Here is a 26,100-nt window from a genome sequence, read left to right as displayed (position 1 = left end):
TACTGCTATTTTAAATATTTTTGTGCATGTGGGTCTATCTCTTCTTTAATCTTTTTGGGGTAGGGATTAGAGCAGGTATAGTTGAAAGAGTACTTTGTAGAATAAAGCAGAATATGCTTTAGACTCACTTATTATGGTACAAAGATAGATTGTTCCAAGGTGGAATAGAACAACTCTTGGCCGGGATTCAGGAGACATGGGTTCCAGTCCTATTTTGACCACTAACTATATCTATCTACACTCAGTCCTATTTATCATTTTGTTTATAAAATGAGGCAATTGAACTAGTACTTAGGAGAGGAAGATAATTACATGAAGTCTTGCCAATAATTTTGTTTTTTTTCTATATGAATCCCTTGAACAGAGGATTAAAACTGGCTCAGAATATAGAGAATAAGATCTGAATTTGAGTTAAAAAAAAAGTATCAAATTCACAGAGAAAACTCAAGTTCAGCTGAACCAAGTTAAAATGTAAATGATAGATATTTAACAAAATAAACAAAAATATAATACCACTTAAATAGTTAATTTGTAGTTTTCTAAGTCAATATGCTACCTGCAGGACTCTATTTCTATTTGAGTTTGACATCACTAGTTTAAATGTAGGAAGGAAGAGCTGTCAACTAGGGATAAAGTACATATATAATGAAAGCTGAGAGAATGTGCATTTGCACAAAATTTATAACATCATTGCCAATTTTAATAGAACAGAATAGCATGGAAAGAAAAGTATCAGTAGAGAGAATTAATAGCACATGGGAGATAACTTCTAAGAAAATAGTAATAAAATACATAGCCTTAGATTAAGTCTAATCACAAATATATAAATTATACTAGGTGCCCTGATGTGAGGAGATAAGGTTGACTTTATAGATATCACTTAGACTTGATGGGATGGGATGTAAGCCTAGAATGTGTTTATTATTCAAAAGAAATTGACATATAAAAATAACAATGGATTAATATTATATATCAAGAAGACATATTTATGTGTGGAAACTTAGTAGCCCAATGTAAGGAGCATGATGAGGGGAACATTGCATAAAGGTTAATAGAGGAAGAAACAGAGGTAGACAAGTTTTCTGTGAAGATGTTAAAGCCCACCTACACTGAGGGAGAATTAGATGAAGAATCTGAGGGAGTACTAATCTGGCATTGAAGCATAATATAGTAACAATAGGGGATTAAAATTACTCAAATATCTGCTAACACTTTCAGGCTGCCCAAAGCCAACCTGGTAAATTCTTAATTTGATTTATTGATGGTTTCATTTCCCCCAAAATAGAATAAGTGACATGAGGACTAACTGATCTTTTCAATCTGGTTTAGATCAACAAAGAGAAATTGGTCAGTGAAGTAGACATGACGGGAATCTTAGGATAAAGTTATTATTCAGTGTAGAATTTGAATACAGGAGAAGAAAGCCAGGAGGGACACTCTGGTCCCCCTGACTTAGGAGAACAGTTTACAAAGGTTTTTAGGATAGGTCAGATCCCATGACCTTAAATTCTCCAAAAAATGAAAAAAACAGAGAAATACTCAAGAGAAAGGAAAAAATACTGATATGCAAACATAAAAGACTCATCAACCAGTTTAAATTTTTAGAGAATAAGTTGTAGGAGATAGAACAAGGGAGATCACAGGACATGAAAACAAAAGAGTCTGAGATGAACTAAGGCAAAACTTTTATTTGTAGCTCTGTTGAGAGATAGAAGAACCACAAGGAAAGAAATAGGAAAGATGGAGTAAGAAGGAATCATGGAGTGAAAGGATTGAACTGGAAGGATAAAATTCAATTGGATGAGAGGCAGTCGAAACCCAAGATAAATAAGAAGATTTTAAGAGAACACCTACCTACCATTGTTGAGATTGTCATCAATTCCAAATGAGCTATCCCAAAGAATGGGGGGGGGGGGGAGTAACTAACTGTCAGTTATTCTGAAAGTTCATGGAAAAAGTCTAATGTTATCCTGATCTTCAAAGAAGTGAAGAGAGTAGAGTTTGTAAATGAAAACTGGTGAAGATGACTTTTAAATCTGACAAAATTCCAGAACGTATAATTAAAGGGATGACCTGTGAATGGATTTGGAACTAGAAGAGACTTACAATGCTGTAATCCAGTTCCTTTATTGAGAGAAGAGGAAGCAGGCACTCAAAGTCTGCAGACCCCAGAGCCAAATTCAAGCCCAGACCCTCTGACTCAAAGGATGATATTGTTTCCCCCTACAACAGAAATCACTGAGAAGCACTACTAGCACTAGAACACCAAGCCAGATCCATTCCCTTTCTTTATTAAGGTTCTTTAGATCAGGGAAGTGTCCTCCAATTCTAGCCAAACATGTGACAGAACCTCCCGTCCTGTCCCTGGGGGCAGCGGAAGAGAGGTTGGCCAAAGGATGGAGCAGTTAGTGCAGACAGGATGGCTGATGGCCAGCACTCCCTGCAGAGAAGGTGCCCAGGAGAAGGCTCCGGAGATCTGTCCCTCTGGTAATGATATTTGCGTATTCTCTTTGCTGTTAGATTGTAAGCTCCTTGTGGGCATGGGCTATTTTCTGTTTCTTTTTTGCATCCCCAGTACTTGGCACAGTGTCGGATGCAAAATCAGTGCTCAATAAATATATATTGATTTATTGATCTGAAATGTATCCTAAGTATGCTATTAGATAGGATGAAAATCCTTGAGATAACAGCACTGTGATAATGATCTATAGTGCTATTCATTAATAGCTTTATTAAATTGAAAACTACACCAAAACTTTTGGATTACCCTGGGTATAGATTTGGAAAAGGTATGTTAGACATTAAGATTTGATGTCCTTAGCGGTATGGGCCATTTGATGGTGCCAAATACTTTGGTGGTGAGAATTTTATTTTCTGGGTCTTTAGTAATCATGGCTGAAAGGAGTTACAGCCCTGGCAGAAGTAACCACCTGATCATATCTCCACAGAGAGAGAATCCTTAATGTTTTCAAAGCACTTTGCCCATAAAACAACTGGGAAGTAGGTCATGAGTACTATTACAACTGAGGGTACTATGCTCTATGATACTAACTATGCCACCAAGATCCCAGAGCTAAGATGTGTTTGAAGTAGATTTTGAACCAAGGTCTCCTGACTTTCAGCCCAGATTAAATTTTTCTAACTGGGCCCAGTATGCTCCCTTGGATTCACCAGCTACCTCCCCTGCTATGCTTCTGAGTCCTAGTCATTACCTCATGACCATACTTTAGAAGTGATAATGATCTACCATATGAGGTGGAACAATGTCTTGCACTTCAGAGTCCTATTACTCTTCTGGGAATGACTCAGCCAATTGCACAGTTGAAAAAAGCTCTTAGTTTTCAACTGATTAGAGAAAGAACCCAGCTCTAGTCACCTCTGTCCTCACTGCCTGTGTTACTTGGGACAAGATGCTTTTCTTCTTTGTGCCTCAGTTTCCTCATCTATAAAGTGAGGAGGTTAGATCATATTTTTTTGAGATCCTTGTTAACGTTGAATCTATGCTTCTTTGGTCTAGGATTTGTTTATTTGTCAAGTGATACACATTTTGGTATGTGCTGCATAATAGTGAAAATATTTGTAGAGGTTTGGGGAGACTGCCTGCATCTTAGTATTCACTGATTCACTGATTTTTAACCTTTTCCCCCCGACTACTGGTATTTTTTATCATTGGCAATGAATATTTTTTTTTTTTTTTGGAATGGGGAGGTTTTGTTTTATTTTTTGTGTGGAAAGGAGAGGGGGATTATTCTTTAAGAATCACCAATTTATTCATATATTTTCATATAAAGTCCATATGAAAATACTATTCTTTATGGACTAATAAATATCATTCTTGGATTTTGATTCCACTAAAGGCCATTAAATCCCATTATATAAAGAGCCAAGATTTTCACATGAATTTCATGGATAAATTGGCCATTTTTTAGTGGGTTCTCATTAACACCTTAATGATTAAAATGGTGGAAATTTTCTAGTATTATAACTGGTAAAATGCTATTGCATGTTGTTGGCTTACTTTGGTGTATGCCAAATGATAAATATACACCCTTTAAAAAAAAAAAAAAAAAGATACTCCCAAAGTTAAAATGATAAGAATGAATAGAGGTCTGTAATTCATCAGGAAAATTTTGCATCTTAAATCAATTCCATTTTTAAAATTGAAAACATAGAGGTGTTGAAAACATTCCTGATGATCAATTAAAGTTTTGGGTGTTTAAATTGTTTGAACCATTCTGATTTTTGTAACTTTTAAAAAAGATACTCCTCGGACATGGAAGCTGAATATATGTATCAATGTCAGTGGAGCCATTTGGCAACAGAAACTTCAATTAACCATGTAAATATATTTCATAACATCACATCTCCTTTTGTCAGAACCCCCTGCTGCCTTTATATCATTAACATAAGTGCAGGTGCAAATATCATTGATGTACTTTGATAGAAAGCAGTTGGAGACATTTCACTGTGGGACACAACACTTTCAGATTGTGTACATCTGTTCAAATAATGTATCCAACCCCAGTGACATGAATGCAGGGATAAAAACATCTGCCCCTGAGACCATTTGCCATACAACAGATGCTTACATCTTTATTTATGCAGATGGTTTGTGTGATGAGTTGAGCAATGATGAAAGCAAATAGGTTTGACAGCGATATTTAGAATATTGCTGTGTCCAAAAATATAACTTAGTTGTCTTTTTTTGTTTGTTTGTAAAAGTCTAATACCAGTAGGAACAGAAATCCATAAATCTACTTATGTTTTTAGGACAGTAAAACATATTGTTCTTGATTTTAAATAAATTGGCATCACAGTCCTAAACACTTAATGCAGACATCTTAGAATGGAAATTCTAGTGTGTTATGTGATAGCTTACAAAGAGCATGCAGGTGATATGGAAAATATATTTCAAAATCAATTGTGAATGCAATACTCAAGAATTTGGATTAATTTAGAAATGTTTTATGTTTTACTATGATGATACTTTGAAATATTGGGCAACAATAGAAAAGGCATTTGTTTGAACAAAACTGGAGTGAAATACTCGAGTATGAATTCAGTTTTTAAAAAATTAAATTTCATCACAGCTTTTTGAAGGATTGGACATTTTTGAGTTTTATCAGACTTTTCATGGTTTAATCTGTATTTTAGCACTTACTGGTAATGTTCTAGCTGACTGATAAGAAATTTGTCGTTATAATTTAACATTTTTATTAATACTTTAGATTTTCTAGGCTTTATCCTGTTGATTAATTGATGATCATTAGTAACTTTAGAATGGCATGTTTTGTTTTTACAAATGTAAAAAATAGAAAACAACACAGCAATTCAGGTATATGGACTTTATTTTCTATTCTCATTCATAGAAATAGGCTTTGGTATAAAATAGAATTTAATGTATCAGAGCAGGAAAGAATCTCTTTTTTTTTATTAATAGTTTTTATTTACCAGATATATGCATGGATAATTTTACAACATTGACAGTTGCCAAACCTTTTGTTCTAATTTTCCCCTCCTCCCCCCGCCCCGATGGCAGGTTGACCAATACATGTTAAGTATGTTAAAGTATAAATTAAATACAATATATGTCTACATGTCCAAACAGTTTTGCTGTACGAAAAGAATCAGACTTTGAAATAGTGTACAATTAGCCTGTGAAGGAAATCCAAAATGCAGGCGGACAAAATTAGAGGGATTGGGAATTCTATGTAGTGGTTCATAATCATCTCCCAGAGTTCTTTTGCTGGCTGTAGTTGGTTCAGTTCATTACTGCTCTATTGGAACTGATTTGGTTCATCTCATTGTTGAAAATGGCCACATCCATCAGAAGTGATCATCATATAGTATTGTTATTGAAATATACAATGATCTCCTGGGCAGGAAAGAATCTTAATTGACTCTAATCCTCTTAGAGAGGAAAAAAAGCTGAAAAATAACTTGGTGACTTGCCCAAGATCATGCAGTTCTTGTAGTCAGAGATCTGTCTCTGGAGAAGATGAGAAGTTAATAGACAGGTATTGCCATTTTTACATGTTTATAAGTGGAAAGTGCTAGGAAACATGAAAATCATTTAAAACTTAGGTTGGTAAATTCTCACTATCATGAGTGTGTGTGTGTGTGTGTGTGTGTGTGTTTATCCTTCTGATCACTTTGGTATTTTTTATCAGTATTTTCAGTGTTTTATTCTTTAGTGAGTCTTCCAAAATGTATCCACTACTCAAAGTTCTTATTACTCATGCACTATTATATAATTTGCCTACTACTAATAATGAGCTTGAGGTTATTATTGGTTGGACCCTAGTAGGCTAAAATAGTTCCTGCATATCCCACCTCTCACCCAAATTGCAACCTAAAAGAGTCATAAGCAATCATTTTGAAATCAATATTCAAAGTATCATTTCACCAATGAGTGATTTTGATCCCATAAAACTTAAACATAGACATCATTCATGTTGACATTGCAAGTGATATGTTATTCCACATTGTTTATGATTATTATTAATCACAGAGATTTCAAGGATATCTTCTTTTATCTTTTAAAATCTCTCAAGAAGATATACAGTGACAAAGAATGACTCAGAACATCATTAAGGGCCCTAGGGATCTAAGTTATTCTCATTTCTGTTTAAGATTGTGTATGCCATAAAGCAGGTGTCTTTATCTTTTCTTCATTCACTGAGAATGAAACACTCTTCTTGAGTGTCTGTGCTCCATTATATTATTTATGTTAACTACTGTTGCAGTAGTGATTATAAAAGGCTCCCCCTGATTCACCATTGTATGTGAATGGTTTTTAGGGAGGACCTCACCCCAGAAAGAACTCTTGAGAACACTGGTACTGAGGGATGAATTATATAGCTCCGAGGAAATCCTAGTCAGCGTGTGCAGCCCCCTGAGTAAGTCACTCAGGAGCCACTGAGGCTACAAATGTTAATTCACAGAAATTATGAAAGCCACCCAAGAAAACCAGTAGAAAAACCATAGGGTTTTCCCCTGATTTGCCTTTTCTGATAATCTCTATTGGCCTCTTGTTTCTGCTGAGAGAAGAGGAAAGTTCCTATCTTCCAAGAGATTGAAGAGTTAATTCTGACACATTCTGGAACATATATGTGAGATTAGATGTTCCTTTCTGCCAGACTTTATAGCAGTCATCAGAAGGGGAATGAATTTGAAAGAAAAGTTAGCAAGGCAGAGTTCAAAGATATAAGAATCCAAAATGTGCTCTGCAGCTTTGAGATCAACTAATGATTTTATGTGTTCTAGCTGTGATGGTTCCAGAAAGGAAACCTGTGTTCAACCGTATGAAATCAATTTAGGCAATTTTTACAAAAAAAAAAAAAACCAAAAAACAAAAACAAAAAAAACTGTCCCAGAGCAAATGCACAAAATGGTCAGTACTGGGTACTTAACTTTGCTTTTTCTTTGTCATTTACTTTATTGCCTCAACATTGGTAAGGTTTTCCTTAAGTGTTAGACAGATGGGATTTTCTAAGGAAACCTACATACAGGAATGCACATTTACAAAGCAGGTGGGTTAGAGGTTGATTATTTCCATACTTACAGAACATGGAAATGTCTTATTTTACAAAAGCATCCAAAGCTTCCCCCAGCAAGTTTGTGCACACAGACCATTAAGTATGATTGAGAAGCCCAAGCAAGCAAGTTTTAAAGATTATAATGTCAAATAACTGTGAGCTGAAGGGAAATCAGATTTCTCCAAAATTATGTCAATTAAAAAAATTCACTATAATTTTTTAAAAGTTAATTTTCCTCACAGTTTTTCACAGTCATCATCTATGTTAAGTCACACCTGTATTTGAAATGGTTATTCATCAATAAGAATATATTCTAGATATTAGACTCTTTATTGTCTTTTCTATTTTTTAAACTTTCTAATGTGTACTAAATTGTGCTCAGAATCCTGGTATTTTAACTATGGCAAGAACTTAAGTTTTTTTGGTGTGTTTCTAAATTTAGGTAGATTTCTGTTGACTGTGCCATAACACTGAAACCCAAGTATTTCTGTTTACATCATTAATTTGATTTTCATCTTTCTCAAATTCCTACTTTTGCCTGTGATATTTGATACTGAGTTTTTTCAAGTGCTATTTAGGAGTAAAAAGTTATAGCACAGACCAAGATGGAATAACTCATTTTAATGTGCAAAATGAACAGTGATGCTTTAGATTACCCTTTCCCCAATTTCTTGTCTTGGGAGCTTTGTACAATTGCCTGAAGCACTTCTGCAGGTGGTGCTTTTGAGCCTACAAAACCTACTGAGAAAGAACGAAGCTAGGGAGCCCTGCTGCCTCAGCAAATACCAGAAACTTGTGCTGGAATGAGAGCATCACAGACATTTGGATTAGGTATAATGACTTGATAAAAGCAACCAGTCAGCCATCATCGACAGAGATTGATGTATGTTGATTCTCAACTGTTTAAGTCATCTTAGTTCACCATGTGATTAGAGTTCTGGATGTGACTATTTACAACTGATAGAATAAGGTTAGAATGGATTTGTTTTTGAAAAATTCAGTCTTGGTGTATATTAGTTCTTTCTTCTGTAGGTTCTTTGTTCTGCTCAGCTCTATCAGTAGGTGATCGGGGTGTTGTAGGAGATAGCATGGTGGGATGGGAGGAGCGTTGGAGCTGATTTTGAATCCCTAGTGACAGGGATGCCTCCTGCCAGGAAAGCCTCTGTAAAGCCTCTGTTAGCCTTGCTGGCCTCTGGCTCTACCCCTGTGATGCATATAGTTCTCCAAGAAGCAGTCTTCCTTTTCAGTGGGTGTCATAAGAAATTCCTGCAATGCCTTGAATATGTTATAGCTGACTTTTGTTAAAGAGGTAAATTGCTTCCTTTGTCTTTAATAGGTCAACTCATGGCATTTAGAGCTGGAAAGCACCTCATAGCCCGCCTAGTCTAATATCTTCATTTTATAGATGAAGCCTGCTGAGGTGATAGAGAAGCTGATGGGCCATAATTTGACCCCAGCTCCTGATTCCAGCCCATGGTTTTTTTGAGTAAACTCTGCTGCTTACTTAATTAGAAACCATTTAGTTACAGGTAATTTTGAATAAGAGCAAGTGAAATAAGGGGAAAAAAATTTCCCCAGAAACTAAGAATTTTAAAATGCAGTAACTTTAAAAATAGGGAGCTGGGGGCGGAGAGGTTGGGCAGAGTGAGGGAGGTGGCTCAGGAAATTAGAAACTTCAGATTATTTAATGTACTTTAAAATACAGTAAAACAATAATAGTTTATATTTCTCAATCTTTTTATTTCAGTCATTACTTGTAGGGTCCCAAAGGACCAATTCGGTTATTTGAATGAAAAGAAACCACATTTTATTGGATTAGTCTTTTTTCCCCTTACTATTAGTATCTTATGTAATTGGCTCTGAAAGCCTTCTCTAAAGGATGCAGGAACCCTTTTTGATAATGTAACTATCTAATTTGTTTGGTTTTGTGGGATATTTAATGATTCATTGCTCAACATTTTCCCCACATATTTTGACCTAGTTTAAATCTCTCTAAATAATTTTCTTAGAAGTACACTGGAGACTTTGTGCAACGCCAGTTTCAGGGTACAGTTGCAGCAAGGATTGCTTTAGCTTCCTCTACATTCCTCTTCCTGGGTTGAACTAGCCCCAGGACAAGTATGAAGGCTACCTTATTGGGAAGGTGCTCCGTGGGAACGGACCACTGCTCAGCCCTGACTCCTCTCCTTTTGGGCCCTCAGGATGGTATAAGATCTATACCAGTGCCCTCCCAGCCAGTGTCCTGGCAGAGGAATTTGCATAGCCTCTTGAAACTTGGTTCTTTCCCCTTGGATAGAGCAGACAACTGGCTTCCATGAAGGGTCCACAAACTTGTAGTTGCTTCACAATGGCTTCCTTCCCAATTTAGTACATGCCCCATAGTTACCATCCCTCCTCAGATTTCTGCAGGGCCATTATCCCAAGTAGGCCACTGCTGAAACTGCCAGGCTTGCTCACCTGGATTAGTGGCGGGCAGCCACTCTCTAGGCAAAAAAACCAACCAGTTTTTAGGGATTTTTGCCTTTATTCTTTATTCTTTATTCAAGACTACTTTTATTTTGCATCTAATTTCTGGCACAAATCTGGGGGTAGACTCATGATGCATCTGAGTAGCTCATGTTATCAGGTTCATTATCATGAAAGGGAGATGATGTTGTTAGAAAGCCAGGAGAGGTCGAGAGGACGTGGGCAAGGCCCTTTGGTAGCTCTTTGTGCCTGCCCTGAACTGTTTTTTTTGTTTGTTTGTTTGAGGCTGGGGTTAAGTGACTTGCCCAGGGTCACACAGCCAGGAAGTGTTAAGTGTCTGAGACTAGATTTGAACTCAGGTCCTACTGAATTCAGGGCTGGTGCTCTATTCACTGCGCCACCTAGCTGCCTCGCCTGCCCTGAACTGAAGAGATTGGGATGCTCCTGGTGGGAATGGAAAGGGGATATGGGTGCCTGCCTTGTTTGTAGAGCAGCAGGTTTGTCACAAAGAAGAATGAGAGGTAGGAGGGGAGAGAGAGGTTCCACGAAGACTTGGGTTCTACCCACTCTGAGGGCTCACAAATTACACATAGCTCCTGAGCCACAGGACACAAAAGAAAGGTTGGGTCTCTCATCAGCTGTTTCACCAGACCCTGTGCATGGTCATCTGACAGCTGCTTGTTGGCAGATAGGCTCAGATGGAGTTTCCTGGGCAGCCTCCATGCCTATTTGTAGGATTGGAAAACAGCATTACATCAGGCTCCCCTTGGAGACAAGGCACTTGTTTAGCTTAGATTTTGGGGGTTTTTAACTGTAGTCAGTAATCAAAGGCCATCTTGGGAAATAGCTTAAATCCAAGTTTGAATTTAATAAGAAGCAGGCAAGTGAGAGGGAGAGCAGGAATGGCAGTAAAAATTTAAATGAACAAAATTTTAGCTTTTGGCTCCCAAGAAAAGTTATAGCTCCATGGTGCCTTCATTTTTTGGTCTGGGGAACCATTGTAAAGGCAGGGGTATCTCTTCTGGCCTCCTTTCAGTCTTTAGACTTAACCACAGCCTCTAGCATAACAGGCAGAGGGCCTGGGCTCCAAAAGCAAGGGAAGGAGCAGCTTGGCTAAGCAGGCCCACCTTGGTACTGTCTGCTAAGAAGGAAAAGGAGTGAACTCTCTGGACTCCGCATAGGATTGCTTATGCAGAGAGTGGGAACTTGCTAAATACTTGTTGGATTCTCTTAGCTTTCATTGGCTTGTACACTTTTCATGCACAGTGGACAGAGAGCTGGGCCTGGAGGCAGAAAGACTCAAATTTGAATTCTGCTTCAAACCCTTCCTAGCTATGTGACTCTGGGCAAGTTACATAAAGTGTCTGAGCCTCAGTTTCCTTATCAGTAAAATGAGAATAATAATAGCACCTATTTCAGAGTTATGCTGATATTAACATATTGTATTTGCACATCTCTTTAAAGTGCTAAATAAATGTCAACAAATATTAAAATTCATGTGTAATAACTAGTGTTAGGAAAAAATTTTATCCCACTCCCTATCTTCCATTTCTAATCAGGAAAGAGGTAGGTCTACAAATACTTTCCAATAAAAATATATCTTGTATTCAGTGAACAGAACTAGAATAGTCAAAGAAAAATCTATCTATATCTTTATCTATATATCTCAGGAGCCAGGGGTAACTGCCATTTTCAAATCACGTTTATGTAATCAACCAAATGATTGATTGATTTTACAGGACCTATACTCATTTATATTGACATTGAAAGGAGAAGCTTAGTAAATCTTTTTTCCCTCACTTATCCCCATTTTTCTTAGATTTAAATTGAGGGATGTGGACAAGACCCTAATAGGGTCAGTACTTTAGAACTGGAAGGGACCTCAAAGGTCATGTAATCCAGTCCTCCTTATTGCTGGGAATTGAAGCCCAGGCTACTAACATGAGGTACAGTGATGAGCTCTAGAATTCTTCTCATTGTAGTGGCAGTCCACAGCGGGGTGGGTAGGAGGGTAGTCACCTTCTTCAGTTTTCTGTTTTCCCCTAAATTTCAGAAGTGGTTTTGCATTTTAGAATTGGAAAGTATTTTGTAATTTGCAATTCGACATCATTTTACAGTGTTTCTCTATTTTGGTTCTGGAAAAAGAAAAAAAAAAAAAAGAAGAATACTTTGCTTCAAAAACTCTTCTCAAAACCACCCAACATGATCCTTAGTGGGTTTTTTTTTGTTGTTGGGTTTTTTTTTTTTTTTTGTCACTTTTCATTATACTGAGAACTTTTTGACAGTTTAAAAAAAAAAACTCAATTTAGAAATTAGTGTTGCTTTAACCATTTAGTTTCATTGTTAAGTTTAATAGTTATTTTTTATTTTCCTTATGAAAGATAATTTAAAGTCCCAGGGAAAAAATCATGTTTACATGATTTACATGTTTATCAGTTTACAATTCTGTTAAAAAAGAAAAAAAAACTTTTATAGCTATTCTTACTACATTGCAGAAGTTAGGGGCATAGTGACCTTTGGGATCTGGAAAATCCATGTAAAATTTTTTGACTCTCCCTTTGTGCCAGAGAAGAAGTCTAAATTATTATGGTATTAGGAGATAAAATATGTTGATATTATATAATACTATACATATGTTTTATACATTTTTGACTTTCTAAGCTTTTTCTGTGTTATCTGCTAGCCTTCCAGTGTGGATTCTGAAAAACTTCCCAAATTACCATTTAATATCTTATGCTGATCCCTGATATATTGAAACTGTGATGGGGAAGGTCACACTGTGGTCACACTAAGTACAGGGGATATAGAAAAACAAATGAAGATAGCACCTGTCTTCAAGGAGCTGGGGAGACATGAAGGGTGTAGCTGGGGACGGGGAGGTGGTTCTTCTGCTTTTGAAAGAACAACATTAAGGAGTGATTTCATAAAGAAGTGGTTATACCTACTGTTTCTAGGATCAGTGACAGAATTGATTTGATTATAATTTTAAAAACTGGAAGGGGAGATGGAGAAAGGCTTTTATGGGGCTGGGGCAGTATGGCAACTCTTGTTAAGATTTGTATTATAATAAATGAAGCCGACAGCTCTTCAAAAGAGTAACAGGTTGTGGGATTCCTAAGGCTTTTGATCTAGTAGATTAAAAATCCATTATAAATCCACTACCAAAAACTTTGAATTCCCACAGTTTTGTGAGATGATTATCTCACATCATCTAAATAGTACCTTTACTTAAGGGTTTAAAGGCCTTTTCTAGTGCCCGAAAAGCTGCTGCTTCTCCCAAGAGTCCTGAGATCTGGGCCTACCCTGACAATGGGAAATTATAATGACCTTCATTATTTGCTCTATATGATCACCCAAAAAGGGAGTGAAATGTGTTGGCAAAGTAAACTCTCAGGGTCACAGGTAAGCATTTCCCTAGTACTTCAAATTCATTCTTTTCATCTGATAAGACGAATAACTTGGTAGATCTGAGCTTTTTAAGAGCACAGATGTGGTACTTGGTATGTAAGCAAATGTTTTTGTTTACTACCAATGGTCAATCTTTGCACCAATTCCCAATGCATTAAGAGCTTTACAAACATTGGGCAGATTGGGGAAAATATTTCTATCCTGTAATTTGTTAACAAATGAATTAGGAAGTCAAGTATGAACTAGAAACAGAGAAGTAGTATAGTCCCTTATGGGGCAGGGAAAAGAGCACTGAATTTGGAGTTGTAGGCATTGAGTTCTGTCACTTCTACCTATGTGACTTTGGACAAATCTTTTATCCCCTCTGCATCTGTTTTCTTAGCTAAAAAATGAGGTTGAGGTGGAATAGATGACTGTCTTTTTTGGCCTTCAGATACCTATTCCCACATCCGATTGCCAGTTGTTTAATTAGTAAGTCCTAGTTATAAACCAGTGATCTCAAAAAGGCTGACTGAGACATCACGGCATCCCTCCCAGGGCTACCAGTGAATCTATAGGGTGAGAAGGGGGTTGACTCATCCCCACCTCCGACAGTTTCAGGGCTTATTTGCAATACAACTACACAAATCTCCCACCCATTCTCCCCCTTTCCTGTGTCTGATTTCTTGTGGCCGAAACAGCTTCAAACCTATCCCATTCTGTGCAGAGCATCGACCCTTAAAGGCAAACTGAAACCTGAGCAACATAGCAGCTATGAGCACTCCCTGCTTCCTCTCTCCCAGCTGTGTTTTTTGGTGGGTCAAAGGATGGTTAGACCTAGCCGATCTCATTACATTGTATTTTAATACAAGCTCATTCTTCTTTTGAATTTCCCTATTTTTTGATGAAGAAACCACTATCTTTCTAGTCTCATATTCATAACCTCCTTTTCCTTGACTCCTTACTCAACTGAAACTTGTTTTAAAATTACCTTAATTGCCAAATCTAATGGATTTTTCTCAAGTCATTCTCCTTGAACTCCACAGCATTTGACACTACTGACTGCCTTCTCCCAGAGACTTTAATCTCTTCTTTTTGGTTTCTGAAAATAATGTATCACTTACAAAAAACTCATATACTTGAAAAACTTGTAATCTGTTTAAATGAAGAGCTCCAGTGGGTCTTGAACCACTTTGTTAAAAATTTAGAACTTGATAGTGTACTTTAGGACTAACAAAGTTTCCACATATTCTACCATTTGGCCCCCACAAGCAGATGCTATTATCCTTAATGTACTGGTAAAGAACCAAAGGCTAAGAGAGACCTCAAAGTCATATGCTAATTTAAAAATATGTGTGTGAGTGGGTGTGTATAAACACATGCATTTCCATATATATATATATATATATATATACACCCATACACATATATGTGAGTGTCTGAGCAAAGGTTCAAATGGAAAATTTCTTGACTCCTCAAAAGCTTCCCTCACTGATCATTAGTCAAATTTCAACAAAAGTCTTTTCATGATAGGTTAATGAGTCTCCATGTTTTTATGAGGTATCTTGAAATCAAGTAAACAAAATTTAGAATCAAATTTCCAAATGGCTGTATCATAAAACATCCAAACATTATTTTCAAAAATAATGAAGCTTATTCAGTCACATCTTATTATTAACATTGTAACTAAGGAAAAAAGTTTTGTCATTAATAAGTAGAATATATTCAAAATATTTTATCTTACCTCATCCTTTTTTACTTTTTGTTTTTATGTGTTTTCTAATGTACATAATAGTAAAGAAGTAGCTGTGTCTCATTTCTGAGGCAACTGGGGAGTTAGCGGCCAGCACGCCAGGCTTGGAGTCAGAACGCGCACGTCTGAATGCTGCTTCAGACACTTGGGCAAGTCACTGAGCTACTCTGAGCCTCGGAGATATCTCCTCAGAGGGTAATTAGGAAGATCAAACAAGATATTTGTAAGGGACTGTATATCTTAAAGTGCCACATAAATATTTGTTAATAAGTAAATATCTATATAAACAAGCTTATATTTCTTACTGTTGGGATGTGTAGTCAAAAACCTTTAGAAAAACTACACAGATATTAGCTGATAAAATGAGTTTGTAAATACTTATATTACAGTAGTATTATTTTCCCCATTCCTTCCTCTCTTCTTTTAAAATGTAGCTATTAACAAAAGTTTGGAGCACAACATCTGTTTAGTTCAGACTGATCCCTCAGATCTATCATCTTGTTTTTATAAGGCATCTGCCAAGATAGTCTCATGACCAGAAACATGTTGAATGTTCATTTGGAAGTCCTGCATCTTAATGATCACTCCATGAGGTAAACTCTTGGCTAGAAATTTAAGACCTAAGTTTATCCAAAACTCAAATAATTGCCAAATAATTTTTCTGAAAAGAAAAAGAAGAAGAAGAAGAAGAACTACTTTATGAAGTACAAATAATGGTAACCCTGGGGAAAGTAATAGAGAAGAATAGAAAAGTCAGACATAGTTTGATATACTCCCTAGATTTGAGAAGAGGAGATTTCAAAACATTCAGAAAGGTGATAGGTAAGATCCCAAGGACTATGGTAAATTCTAAAATAAGGGGTAATTCCTGCTCTCATGGAGATTAATATTCTCTTGGGAGATATAATGGGTACACATAAAAATATACAATTTTTTTAAAAAGGTAGTTCACTTTTCCATTAGAAATAATTTGAGTATAATCTTATAAAAAGGAAGAAGAGATTTTTCTAAAAAAAAATTTTGATTAGGCTTTCCAAATTTTATTGTGTACTTTAATTCTTAATGTCTTGAATGCAAATGTGGGTATAAGAGAATATAGTGAAAATATTTTGGTAACCATGATTCAGGAATAAGAAAAATGAGAGACCACAGGCCTGTTGTACTTATGGTTTACTTTAGAAAGACATTTGTTTAGCAGTAGCAAAAAAAACTATCAAATATTCTCCTCCAACTGATTGTTTCCTATAAAAATCATATATAGATTTCTTGAAAGTTGTAACAACAAATATAATTTTGTTCAACTTTCTGATTATTACTGATCAAAGCAAAAGGGGTGAGACATATCTTCACCAATAACATTTGCCACTGTGATGGAAAATAATCAACACATGATCCCATTGATATAGAGATTCTCTGACCTCCAGATACTCCTATTTGCAAATGACATTGGGTTGATAACATCAACTTACAGAATGCTGCCCTCCTAAATGCAATCCACAGTCACTCAAAAGTTTATTTTTACAGGAAAAATTCAGTTAATGAAGTATGGCAGTTGTCCAATCTTTGATAAGAGGTGGAAGGATAAAAATAAAGCCAGTCCATCAATATATGTTTCTTAGGTGCTACAGGTCAGTGATAAGGTGGATTCACAATTGAATGATGAGAGGATAGCCAGCTCTATTAATTTTGGAAAATTGTGTAGTGCCTTTAACAGTCCCAAATTTGGAACTAAAAGAAAGGCCAGGATATTCTAGCAGGTGTTTATGGCAACAAGTCCTGGAATATCAGTTTCCAAAGAACCAAAGTCACCATGCAGATGGCAAGTGGTAGCCCCAAGTATATATTATAAATGAAAAATTATGTGGGATCAAACTCAAAAAGAAATGGATTTCTGTAGGCTGCATCTTAATTTAGAACTACAAGTTAACTTTATATTTTACTATATTTTTATTTATTTCACTAAACAAGTATATATGGCCTACAGTCAGGAACTCCTCTTCCTGAGTTCAAATCTGACTTCGGATACTTACTAGCTTTGTGAATCTGGGCAAGCCCCATAATCCTGTTTGTCTCACAATTTCCTCATGTATAAAAAGAGTTGGAGAAGGAATTGGCAGTTGGCAGTATCTTTGCCAAGATAATTCCAAAAGGGGTCATGAAGACTCTAATAGTACTGAAAAATTATTAAACAATAACAACAAACATTTATTTTTCACTGGCATAACCGGGGGGAATAGTTTAAGAAGTGGATGACCATTGCTCAGTAATATACATGTAAACTATATACCTGAAATAAATATAAGGGCTAAAAAATTGGGGTTGGAGAGAAGAAAGAAGAACCAGAAAAGATGAACCAATAACATAGAGGAAAAAGATAACCAGTGGAAAACTGGAGTGTCCTATTTAAAGCCACACAAGCATTCTATATGAGTCTCTTGTGGAAAATCCATAAGGTATTACTGACAGGCAAGCACAAATGGATTGGCCACACTACTGTAACAGGTCCATTGAAGGAACAAAGTTCCATGCCAAGGCAGACAATGTTTGGATTGAAAAGATGAGAAGAGAAGTATCTAATAGAGAGTTGATATAACTCTGGCATGGCAGCATTTACAAAGGCATACAGTTTCCTTTAATGAATTGAAGTCACTAAGCCTAGTGGAAGCATGTTATAGGACACTGTGAAAATTTACAGATCATGAAGAATGGGAGAAGTGCCACAAGACTCTTTGACAAAAGGCAAATGTTGGTCCAATTTTCAGTAAAAAGAATATATACTACAGTGAACTTGATATTGATTCTTAGAAAACTTCTAAAACTTCTAGGATTATCCTTTATAAAATAAATTATTTCAAAATTCTAGAAAAGATAATAATGCTAACAAAGACCTACCATGTTTTATCGAAAACAAATGAGGCTAGACTATCCTGCTTTACCTTTTTGGTAGAATTATTTGATAGAACCAGGAATTTCAGGAAAGTATTTGACAAAGACTTTCATGCTATTTTTATGAACAGATTGGCAGAATTTGTACAACTGGATAACAGTTCAGTTAAATATTTTTAGGTTGGTTAAATAATAATACAATCAAAAATAATCATTAATGGCTTGGAAAGAAGTTTCCAGTGAAGGGCCCAATGAACCTGTAATTGCAGTTCAACATTATTGGTTTGTTTATTTTTTAAGGTGGAGCATAAAGGCAGAATTGAGAAAAGCATGCCATTTCTACCTTTTGTGTAGCTTATAAGACTAGGAGGGACAGTTCAAATACTGGAGTAAGGATCCAATAATATTTTACACTAAAATCTTGGACTAATTCTAATAAGAAATTGGGTTTAAAAAGTTAACTTCAGGAGGAAATGTGGATAAGTAACAATTCATCTGAAAAAAATCTATAGGTTTTAATAGACTTCTGATTTGTTAATGGACCAACAATATGTTATGGCAGTTCAAAAAACTTATGTGATTTTAGGTTGCATTCAGAGAAGCAAAGGATAAAGAACTAAAAAGGTGAGAGTCCAGCTGCAATTAGCCTTGATAAGGAAACATCTGAAATACCATGTCAGTTCTGTACACCACATTTTTAGAAACAGTGTTGTTCCTTTAGGGAATAAAGCACAGGAAGATGAAAGGCTTTGAGAAGATATGGTTTGAGGATTTGTCAAAAGAACTAGGGGTGTTTAGAAGAGAAAAGGCTTAAGGAAGGAGTGACTGTGATAGCCATCTTCAGATATATGAAGAACTTTCACTGGGAAGGGGGTTTGGATTTATTTGTTCTGCTTAGAAGACTTATCCCTAAGGGAACAACTTCCTAACAAATAGAACTTTTCAAAATTAGAGCAGGGCTACTCCAAAAGGTTTTTCTAGAAACCTCTTTCTGCAGGGTTTTCAAGAAAAATTGACCACTGTCAGTTATGTGGTAGAAGAGAACTTTAAGATCGGCCAGGTTGAGAAGATGGGTCCTTGGAGAGTTTTCTAAGGTCTTTTCTTTTTGTCAACTTAGTTTTTCCCATGATACAACACAAAATGTTTACATTTTCTTGATTTCATAACAGCAGTGGGCCTAAATTGTAGCAGTAGCAGTCTATTTGTAGCAATCACTATGAGAGAAAAGTCTGGAATTCTTAAAACAAGTTGAGAAATCAGAGCTTATTTCAGCTTTTCTTGACACTTTGGTGTACAGATTATTTTATCTGGTTTACCCTTCTGAGATTGTTCAGGTCATGAATCAACTTGGTCACACAAAGCTTGGCTTTTGTCTCTGAGAATCAATGACCCAGGTATTTATTTTATTTTTTTAATTATAAGCGCCTTCCCTTCTAAAATTCTGTTGTGTCTCAAATGGGTCTTGCAGGCCCATTTCTCTCATGTATCCCAGATATTTGATTTCTAGAAATCCCAAATGGCATTTGCTAACGTCTTCTATGAGATCAGTGTTACCTACTGTACCTAGCAAGCTGAGATCATCGCGATGATCTAGTATTCCAGCTAAATATAGCAGTGTCATCTATATAGAGACTGTGACAAATGTCCCTAGCCTATTTAACACTCCGTTTATCAAACTGTAGAAAGAAGTGAATGCCTCAATCAAAAAGAAAGATGTTGAACTTGTACACTCTGTCCAGAGTTAGAAATGCAGATTGAATTCTTTATCTAAGACCATTTCTTTCATGTAAAGATTTTTGGCAAGAAATTGCCTCCTTATTCTGGTTTCCACTCGGGGAATAAATCCTACCATGGGTCCACAACCAATCTTTGTCTCCCTTTTTTCTCTTCATTTGGGTTAAGGAGGGGACCTATTAGAATACAATATCTCGAGTTATGTAAGACTTTATACAGTTTATAAATCTATTTGCTAACCACGTCACAGTTTGGTCATGAGGCATTTTACATATGGAAAAAGAGAAGCCCAAAGATTGACCAAGTAATGTGCCCAAATTTAGATTAAGAGTAAGTAGGAAAGACACAATTCAGACCTAGATCATCTGACTGATGGTTTTGTTTTGTTTTCCTGTATTTCCTGCGGCCTTTAAAGTGGAATTAGATGAAATAAGAACTCCTCACTGGGTGCTCCCATAAATCTTAGCGTATGATTACTTCAGTTGCATGAGCTACAGAGTGTTTTCTGTCTTTGCATGTTTGGTAGCTTATAACATTTTTAAGTGGCAGTGTGGTTGAGGAAAGTCACTTCAGCTTTTAAATGCTGGTGATTCAATTGCAAAAGCACACAAACAGTTTGAAAGGTGTCAAGAGAAATTCACAAGTCACATGGGGAAATGGAAACAAGGCTGGCTTTCAAGCTGGCATTCTTCCACTGTGCAAACAAATTGTGTTGCCACTGTGCCAAATGGGATGAAGGGAGCAAGGGATGAGTGCTCCCCGTGACAGCCTGGGTTATTCTGCTCCGAATTGGTGGCTATGGCATCTTCTGGACCGGACTATAGGAAGTGCAGCTCAGAGATGTCAGGACCACAGTGGAGACAACAGGCTCTTGGTAGGTCATGAGGGTTGTTTGTAAAAAGTCTGGGCAAGGAAGTGAGTGCTTGCTTAGGCTGTCTTTGTAAAGCCAGTTGTTTAAGGAGGGAAGCAAATGTATTAACTTAATTCACATTAGTTAGCACACCAGGTGCTCGCACTGCGCCCTAACTCCCAGGCCCGTTACAAAGACTAGTTTGAGCATTGAAACCTCGACCCAGAGAAATACCATTTAGAGAAAGTTTGTGAAAGCGATGATTTGACACTTCTTTGAATCTCCTTATACCATATCATTGAATTTTATTTTTTCTTTAAGTTACTTTTAATATGCTTATTTGAATTGTCAGCATTTGGATAAATATCACACAATAACACTTTGTTTTTTGCATTTTGTATTATCATTGCAGATGAACCTAAAATCTCTCCCTGGACAACACAGACTGGGAAAAATTTACAGAATAAAATTCAGTTTAGGACTATTGCCCCCAAAATTACACCCAAAGTCCTAACATCCCCACTGCTGCCCTATCAATCACCATCACTCTCTGATCAAGTTCATCCCACATCCTCAACAAATTCTAGACCTCTGCTAATGCCGCCACAAAACTATGCCCTGATGCAAGTTGCCGGTCAGGAGGGAACCTTTTCTCTTGTTGCTTTGCCCCATGTTGCCCCAGCAGTAGCAAGCCAACCCATCCAGAAGCCTAAAATGTCATTGCCCAAAAACCTTAAATTACCTATTCCTCGGTACCAACCTATAAGAAATAAGAAGGTACCAGAAGTGGAAACTATTCCAAACTCTTCTGTGAGTGTAATTAGGAAGGTTCCAGGCAATATACAAACATGTGCCCAGCCTTCACCTTCAATAGCCAACCATTCTGAACTTCATAGTAACATTGATCCATCTGAGCATGTGATTTTAATAGATCAGGTGCCAACTGAGATCACAGTGACTGCTTTGCTTGATGAAAGCGGCTGTGTAGAATCTGGACCTCCACTGATAAATAAACCTGAGGCAGGTGACACTATTATTATTCCAAAACCATGGTTACCAGAGGAAACTTCAGCTGAGCCGGGTAATTCAGTGAAAGCCAATCTAGATACAAAGACAATAGCCAGAAAGTCCTCTTCCATTGGTGGTGAGAAAATCAAGGAGAGAGTAGCTGATTCTGCAAAAGCCATTACCGTGCTGTCCCCGGCGATTTTTGGCAATGCAGTTCAGCTGATCCCTACAGCACCTAAAGGTAAACTTCCCATCTTACCTTACTCAAGAATGAAGACAGCAATGTTTTGTAAAGCTAAGCCGAGTGCTAGCATTGTAGGGCCTGCTTCTCCTTGGCACAGGTCTGACTGTGACAAAGTCGCCTCTTTTGCCAAAACCTTCAGTGTGTCCACCAAATCATCTGATAAGCTCTTCGCTGTTTCACTTACACAAATGTCCAAGCCAGGGACCCGCGAAGATGCCTTTTGCTCAACCACCAAGGTGGAAGGTGACAACAAAAAGAAATTGAATGGTGGGACAGCAAAAAGAAGAGGAAGAAAACGCAAAATCCCAGATGAAATTTTGGCTTTTCAGACAAAGAAGAGGAAGTGTATCGTTGACCCATGTAGAGATGGTAAAGAAAGGGTAAAAATTGACCCCCAGGAACTCAGAGACAGAAAAACTGGGGCTGTGAAAAAGTATCGGAATATTATGCCCAAGCCTGTCATTGTCATGCAAGCAGTGGCTCCCCTGGCTTCCCCTGCACCTGTTCTACAGACCAAATCTCCTGACTGCTCAGACCGAGACGTTTTGTCAAATAGTTCACTTTCAAATAAGTATCTCAGCTCTAAGCAGAATGATAGCGCTCCCACTAAACCAGGTACTGTCTGCAAGAATGGCTTTTCTGCCATAAAAAAGCCTTGGCACAGATGCCACATCTGCAACCACCACTTTCAGTTTAAACACCATCTTCAGGACCATATGAACACTCATACAAACAGACGGCCCTACAGTTGCCGGATCTGTCGCAAAGCATATGTACATTCTGGAAGTCTCAGTACCCACATGAAGCTTCATCACAGTGAGAGTCGTCTCAAGAAGCTCATGTGTTGTGAGTTTTGTGCAAAAGTGTTTGGTCACATTAAGGTCTACTTTGGCCATTTGAAAGAAGTACATCGGGTTGTGATCAACACTGAACCCTCCGTCAATGAATTGCTACAGGGCAAAGGGCCAAAGAATCGAGGAGCAGAAGAATCAGTAGAAAGGTGAGTGTTGATGGCAGCGGAACATGAGAGAGAAATTCATTTTTGATTTGGGGGCTGGAGTAAGATTTAACATTTTTATATCTAGTTAGGGCCTTCAAAAACATCTCTATGCTTTTATAATTATACTTCATAACTCCCTGTAAAATTTGTTCTAATTGTTCATGGGTGATGAGTTTTAAATTTGTAAATCAAACAAAAGTCCCATTTTGGGGCATTGTTCAAAGATGAATGTAGCCACGAGCTGTGAGAGCTGGAAGGGACTCATTTTACAGATGAGGAAAAAGACTCAGAGGTTGAATGACTTGCCCAAGGTTACCGAGTGTAGGGACAGAGCTGAAAGTTGAACTGGCTGTCTTTCTTCCCAGGCCATACATATTCTTTCAGGACTCCCTGCCCTGACTTGCTTGTCATGTAACAGACTGTGAGGATGGCATGAGTCACTCCCCTTGAAGGAGAGGTCTTTAGGGAAGCCCTGCTGACCCAAGGGAGCAAGCAGAGGCGACCCACCTCCGTTCCTTTTGCCTTGTGCACACTCCCCTGTCAGGGCAGGATGTTTCAGGCACCAGAGTGCTGGTGCTCAGGCTTTACTAGGACTGAGCTCTCACACACCCTCTGCTTTTTCTGTTTTCAGAGAAAACAAGTCCGTCCTCGAGGAGAGCCTTCTTCCAGGAGTGGCCAGTGAGGTCAAGTTGGACATCAGGTGTGGCCGCTGTCAGGTCACCACTCAGTCCTTTTCTGAGATGAAATTCCATTTGTTGTATGTGCATGGGGAGGACGTTCCAGGGAAACTGAAGGAAGGGATGTTAACGGGCAGCAAGGGCACTCCGGACGAGGTGGTGAAGCGAGCGGCTCACTTCTGGAAGCAGCACAGCGAGAGGAGGAGCCTGGGGAGGAGGGACGCCTTGGAGGAGGAGGTGTACACGTTCCCCATCCAGCTCAAAAGAGAAATCTTCCTCCTCCATCAGAAAAACCTAGACATATTAACAAAGAGCGAGGAGGCTGCGTTGGGAAGCAGCGAACCAGGGAAGGCTCTGCCAAGCCCGGACGGTGCCATGCCGTACAAGATTCAGGTCTGGTCTAACTTGGGATTTAACTGTCTCCTTTGTAAGCAGACACTGGAACGGAAAGAAGAACTCTTCCTTCATTGGGAGCAGCAGCACAACTGCGAGGACCCGTCTGTACTGTGGGCTCTTTTAAGTGCATTATCTTCACAGGGAGTAATTGAACTTTCTAATGAGGCTGAAAAATGAAATACCTGGGGGGAAACAGGACAGGAAAATTTTGGTCTGCCCTTCCCCACAGAGTTTTCCTTGTTTCTCTTCATTACGCATTTGGGCCATGCAAAAAAAAAAAAAAAAAATTTCATGAATAAAGGCAAACTTTATACAATTTGTTTTCTTATGAACTACACAAGAAACTCAGCACAGAGTTTTTGGATTTGAATGAGAATTTGTTGTAAAATGTCACTAACTAACTGAAAAAAAACTTTGATTCCTTTTCAAAATAAATAGAAAGACTAGAGTATGGACACGAAAATCAAGATTATAAGATCTGCTTAAAATATACTGTGCAGGATGAACATTATGCATCAATACCGTTGTAATAGCGCACAAATGCCTTCTATTGATATAACATTGACAAATCTGATAACTTCCTAGACTGAAAACTTAATTTCGGTCTCAAAAGTAGTACCAAGTTTTATGGTAATGAATGTTGATACATATTAAATCCTTGGGCTTTATTTGAAAATGCTTTAGGAGAATGTATTTAATAAGATTGTATTTGCCCTAATTTAAATTCCACATATCCAGTCTCTCAATTTTTCTTTTCTTTAATGCTGCCTCTGCCATCTATTTTCTTAAATGTTCATTGCCTTAAAGAGTCTTTGCTGGCATGTCTTACAAGTAGAGTTTTCTCTTCAAAGTAATCAAGATTCTTTTAATATTCCAGCTAATTAAAAAAAAAAAACCCACATTTTCTGGGTAAGAAGTTATTTTCAAGAAGGCAGAGCTAAAATATTTATAGCCTGAAAAGTAACATAGATTGTTCCAGCCAGAAACCTGGGTGTCTCAGCTGCTTTCCCTTGTCCCTCAGGCGAGCTTCTTTTTGAATGGTGGCTTGGAGGAATGTCTCTGTGTTATTAATTTAACAGGCCCAGGTTTTTTTGTTTTTTTCTAATTCATGAGTAAAACTCCTTTTTTAACATCTAGAAAACTTAAAAGATGAACATTTCACTCAGATTCTGAAATGTTTATCTTTTAAGTTTCAGCTCATTCTGAATATAGAAATAATTTTATAGCTATTGAATGTTTGGAAGATAGTGTTCAAAACAAAGCTCATCCTCTTCCCCCTTCCTTTTTGCCAAAACTGCATCAGCTCTTGACTTCTGTGTCCATTAGCGACACCAGCATTCTTCTGCTCACCTCAGCGCAAAACCTGAATTGCTTTTTCTTCCTCCTCACCCATATAACTAATTCCTGTTGATTCTACTTCTGAAATGGCTTTTTTTTTTTTTTTTTTAACCCATCCCTCTCTTTAAATTCCCATTGCTACCGTCCAGGGTTAGGCCATCATTAACTTACCTAAACAACTGCAGGAGTCTTTAGCTAGTCATCCTATCTCTGCACGTACCCCTGTCACATATGGCCACCAAATTAATCCTCCTAAAACAGCTGTGATCATCTGCTGACACTCATAATCCTTTGGTGGTTGCTTGCTAGCTAACAAATGACATCCAATTTCTTAATTTAGTGTATGAAGTTTGATCCAATATGGTCTCAGCCTGCTCTTCCCACTCTTTTCTTGCTCTATACCCCTACACTTACTATAAAGTAGGTCACTCAATTGGACCACATGTCATTTTCCCAACACAGCCCAGAATTTGTCTCCATCCCATGATTCTGTTCGTGATGCGTGCCACGGTTGGCTTTATCTTCCCTTCTCCTTCCACAGCTCTACCAGTTGGGTTCCTATTCGTCTTCCAAGCCAAAGAGAATCTTTCTTTTCTCTGAACCACCACAGCAATTTTGTTTGTATATTTCTCATCTTTCCTCTAAGGCTGTAAGTTCATCAGGACAAGAGTTGTGTTTTAGACAATTTCCATATTCCCTCATAGTGCCTAACAAAGTCCCTTGCACAAAGGCACTCAAATGAATGTTGTGGAATGATGGGAATTCCTTCTCTCACTCTCAGTATGGACCTGTGACTCAGGCTAGAGGCAAAGGGTACAATATT

At 37.5% G+C, this 26,100-nt stretch overlaps 1 protein-coding gene across 5 annotated transcripts in view; it reads left to right on the top strand.

The window, feature by feature from the left end:
- The window catches only part of ZNF438 (zinc finger protein 438), a 125,051-nt gene extending 100,375 nt beyond the window's left edge, over positions 1-24,676 (top strand). For all 5 annotated transcript variants that reach the window (XM_074267049.1, XM_074267051.1, XM_074267050.1 and 2 more), the window contains 2 exons: positions 21,027-22,866; positions 23,498-24,676. In XM_074267049.1, the coding sequence (XP_074123150.1) occupies positions 21,027-22,866; positions 23,498-24,116 (2,459 nt within the window). In that variant the 3' untranslated portion in view covers positions 24,117-24,676. The remainder of the gene's footprint in view (positions 1-21,026; positions 22,867-23,497) is intronic.
- Positions 24,677-26,100: the final 1,424 nt, after the last annotated feature.

This window comes from Sminthopsis crassicaudata, chromosome 5 (genome assembly GCF_048593235.1).
Source record: "Sminthopsis crassicaudata isolate SCR6 chromosome 5, ASM4859323v1, whole genome shotgun sequence".
In the NCBI taxonomy this organism is placed as follows: Eukaryota; Metazoa; Chordata; class Mammalia; order Dasyuromorphia; family Dasyuridae; genus Sminthopsis; species Sminthopsis crassicaudata.
The sequence above is the reverse complement of the archived record's forward strand: the minus strand, read 5'-3'. Positions and strand labels throughout refer to the sequence as shown.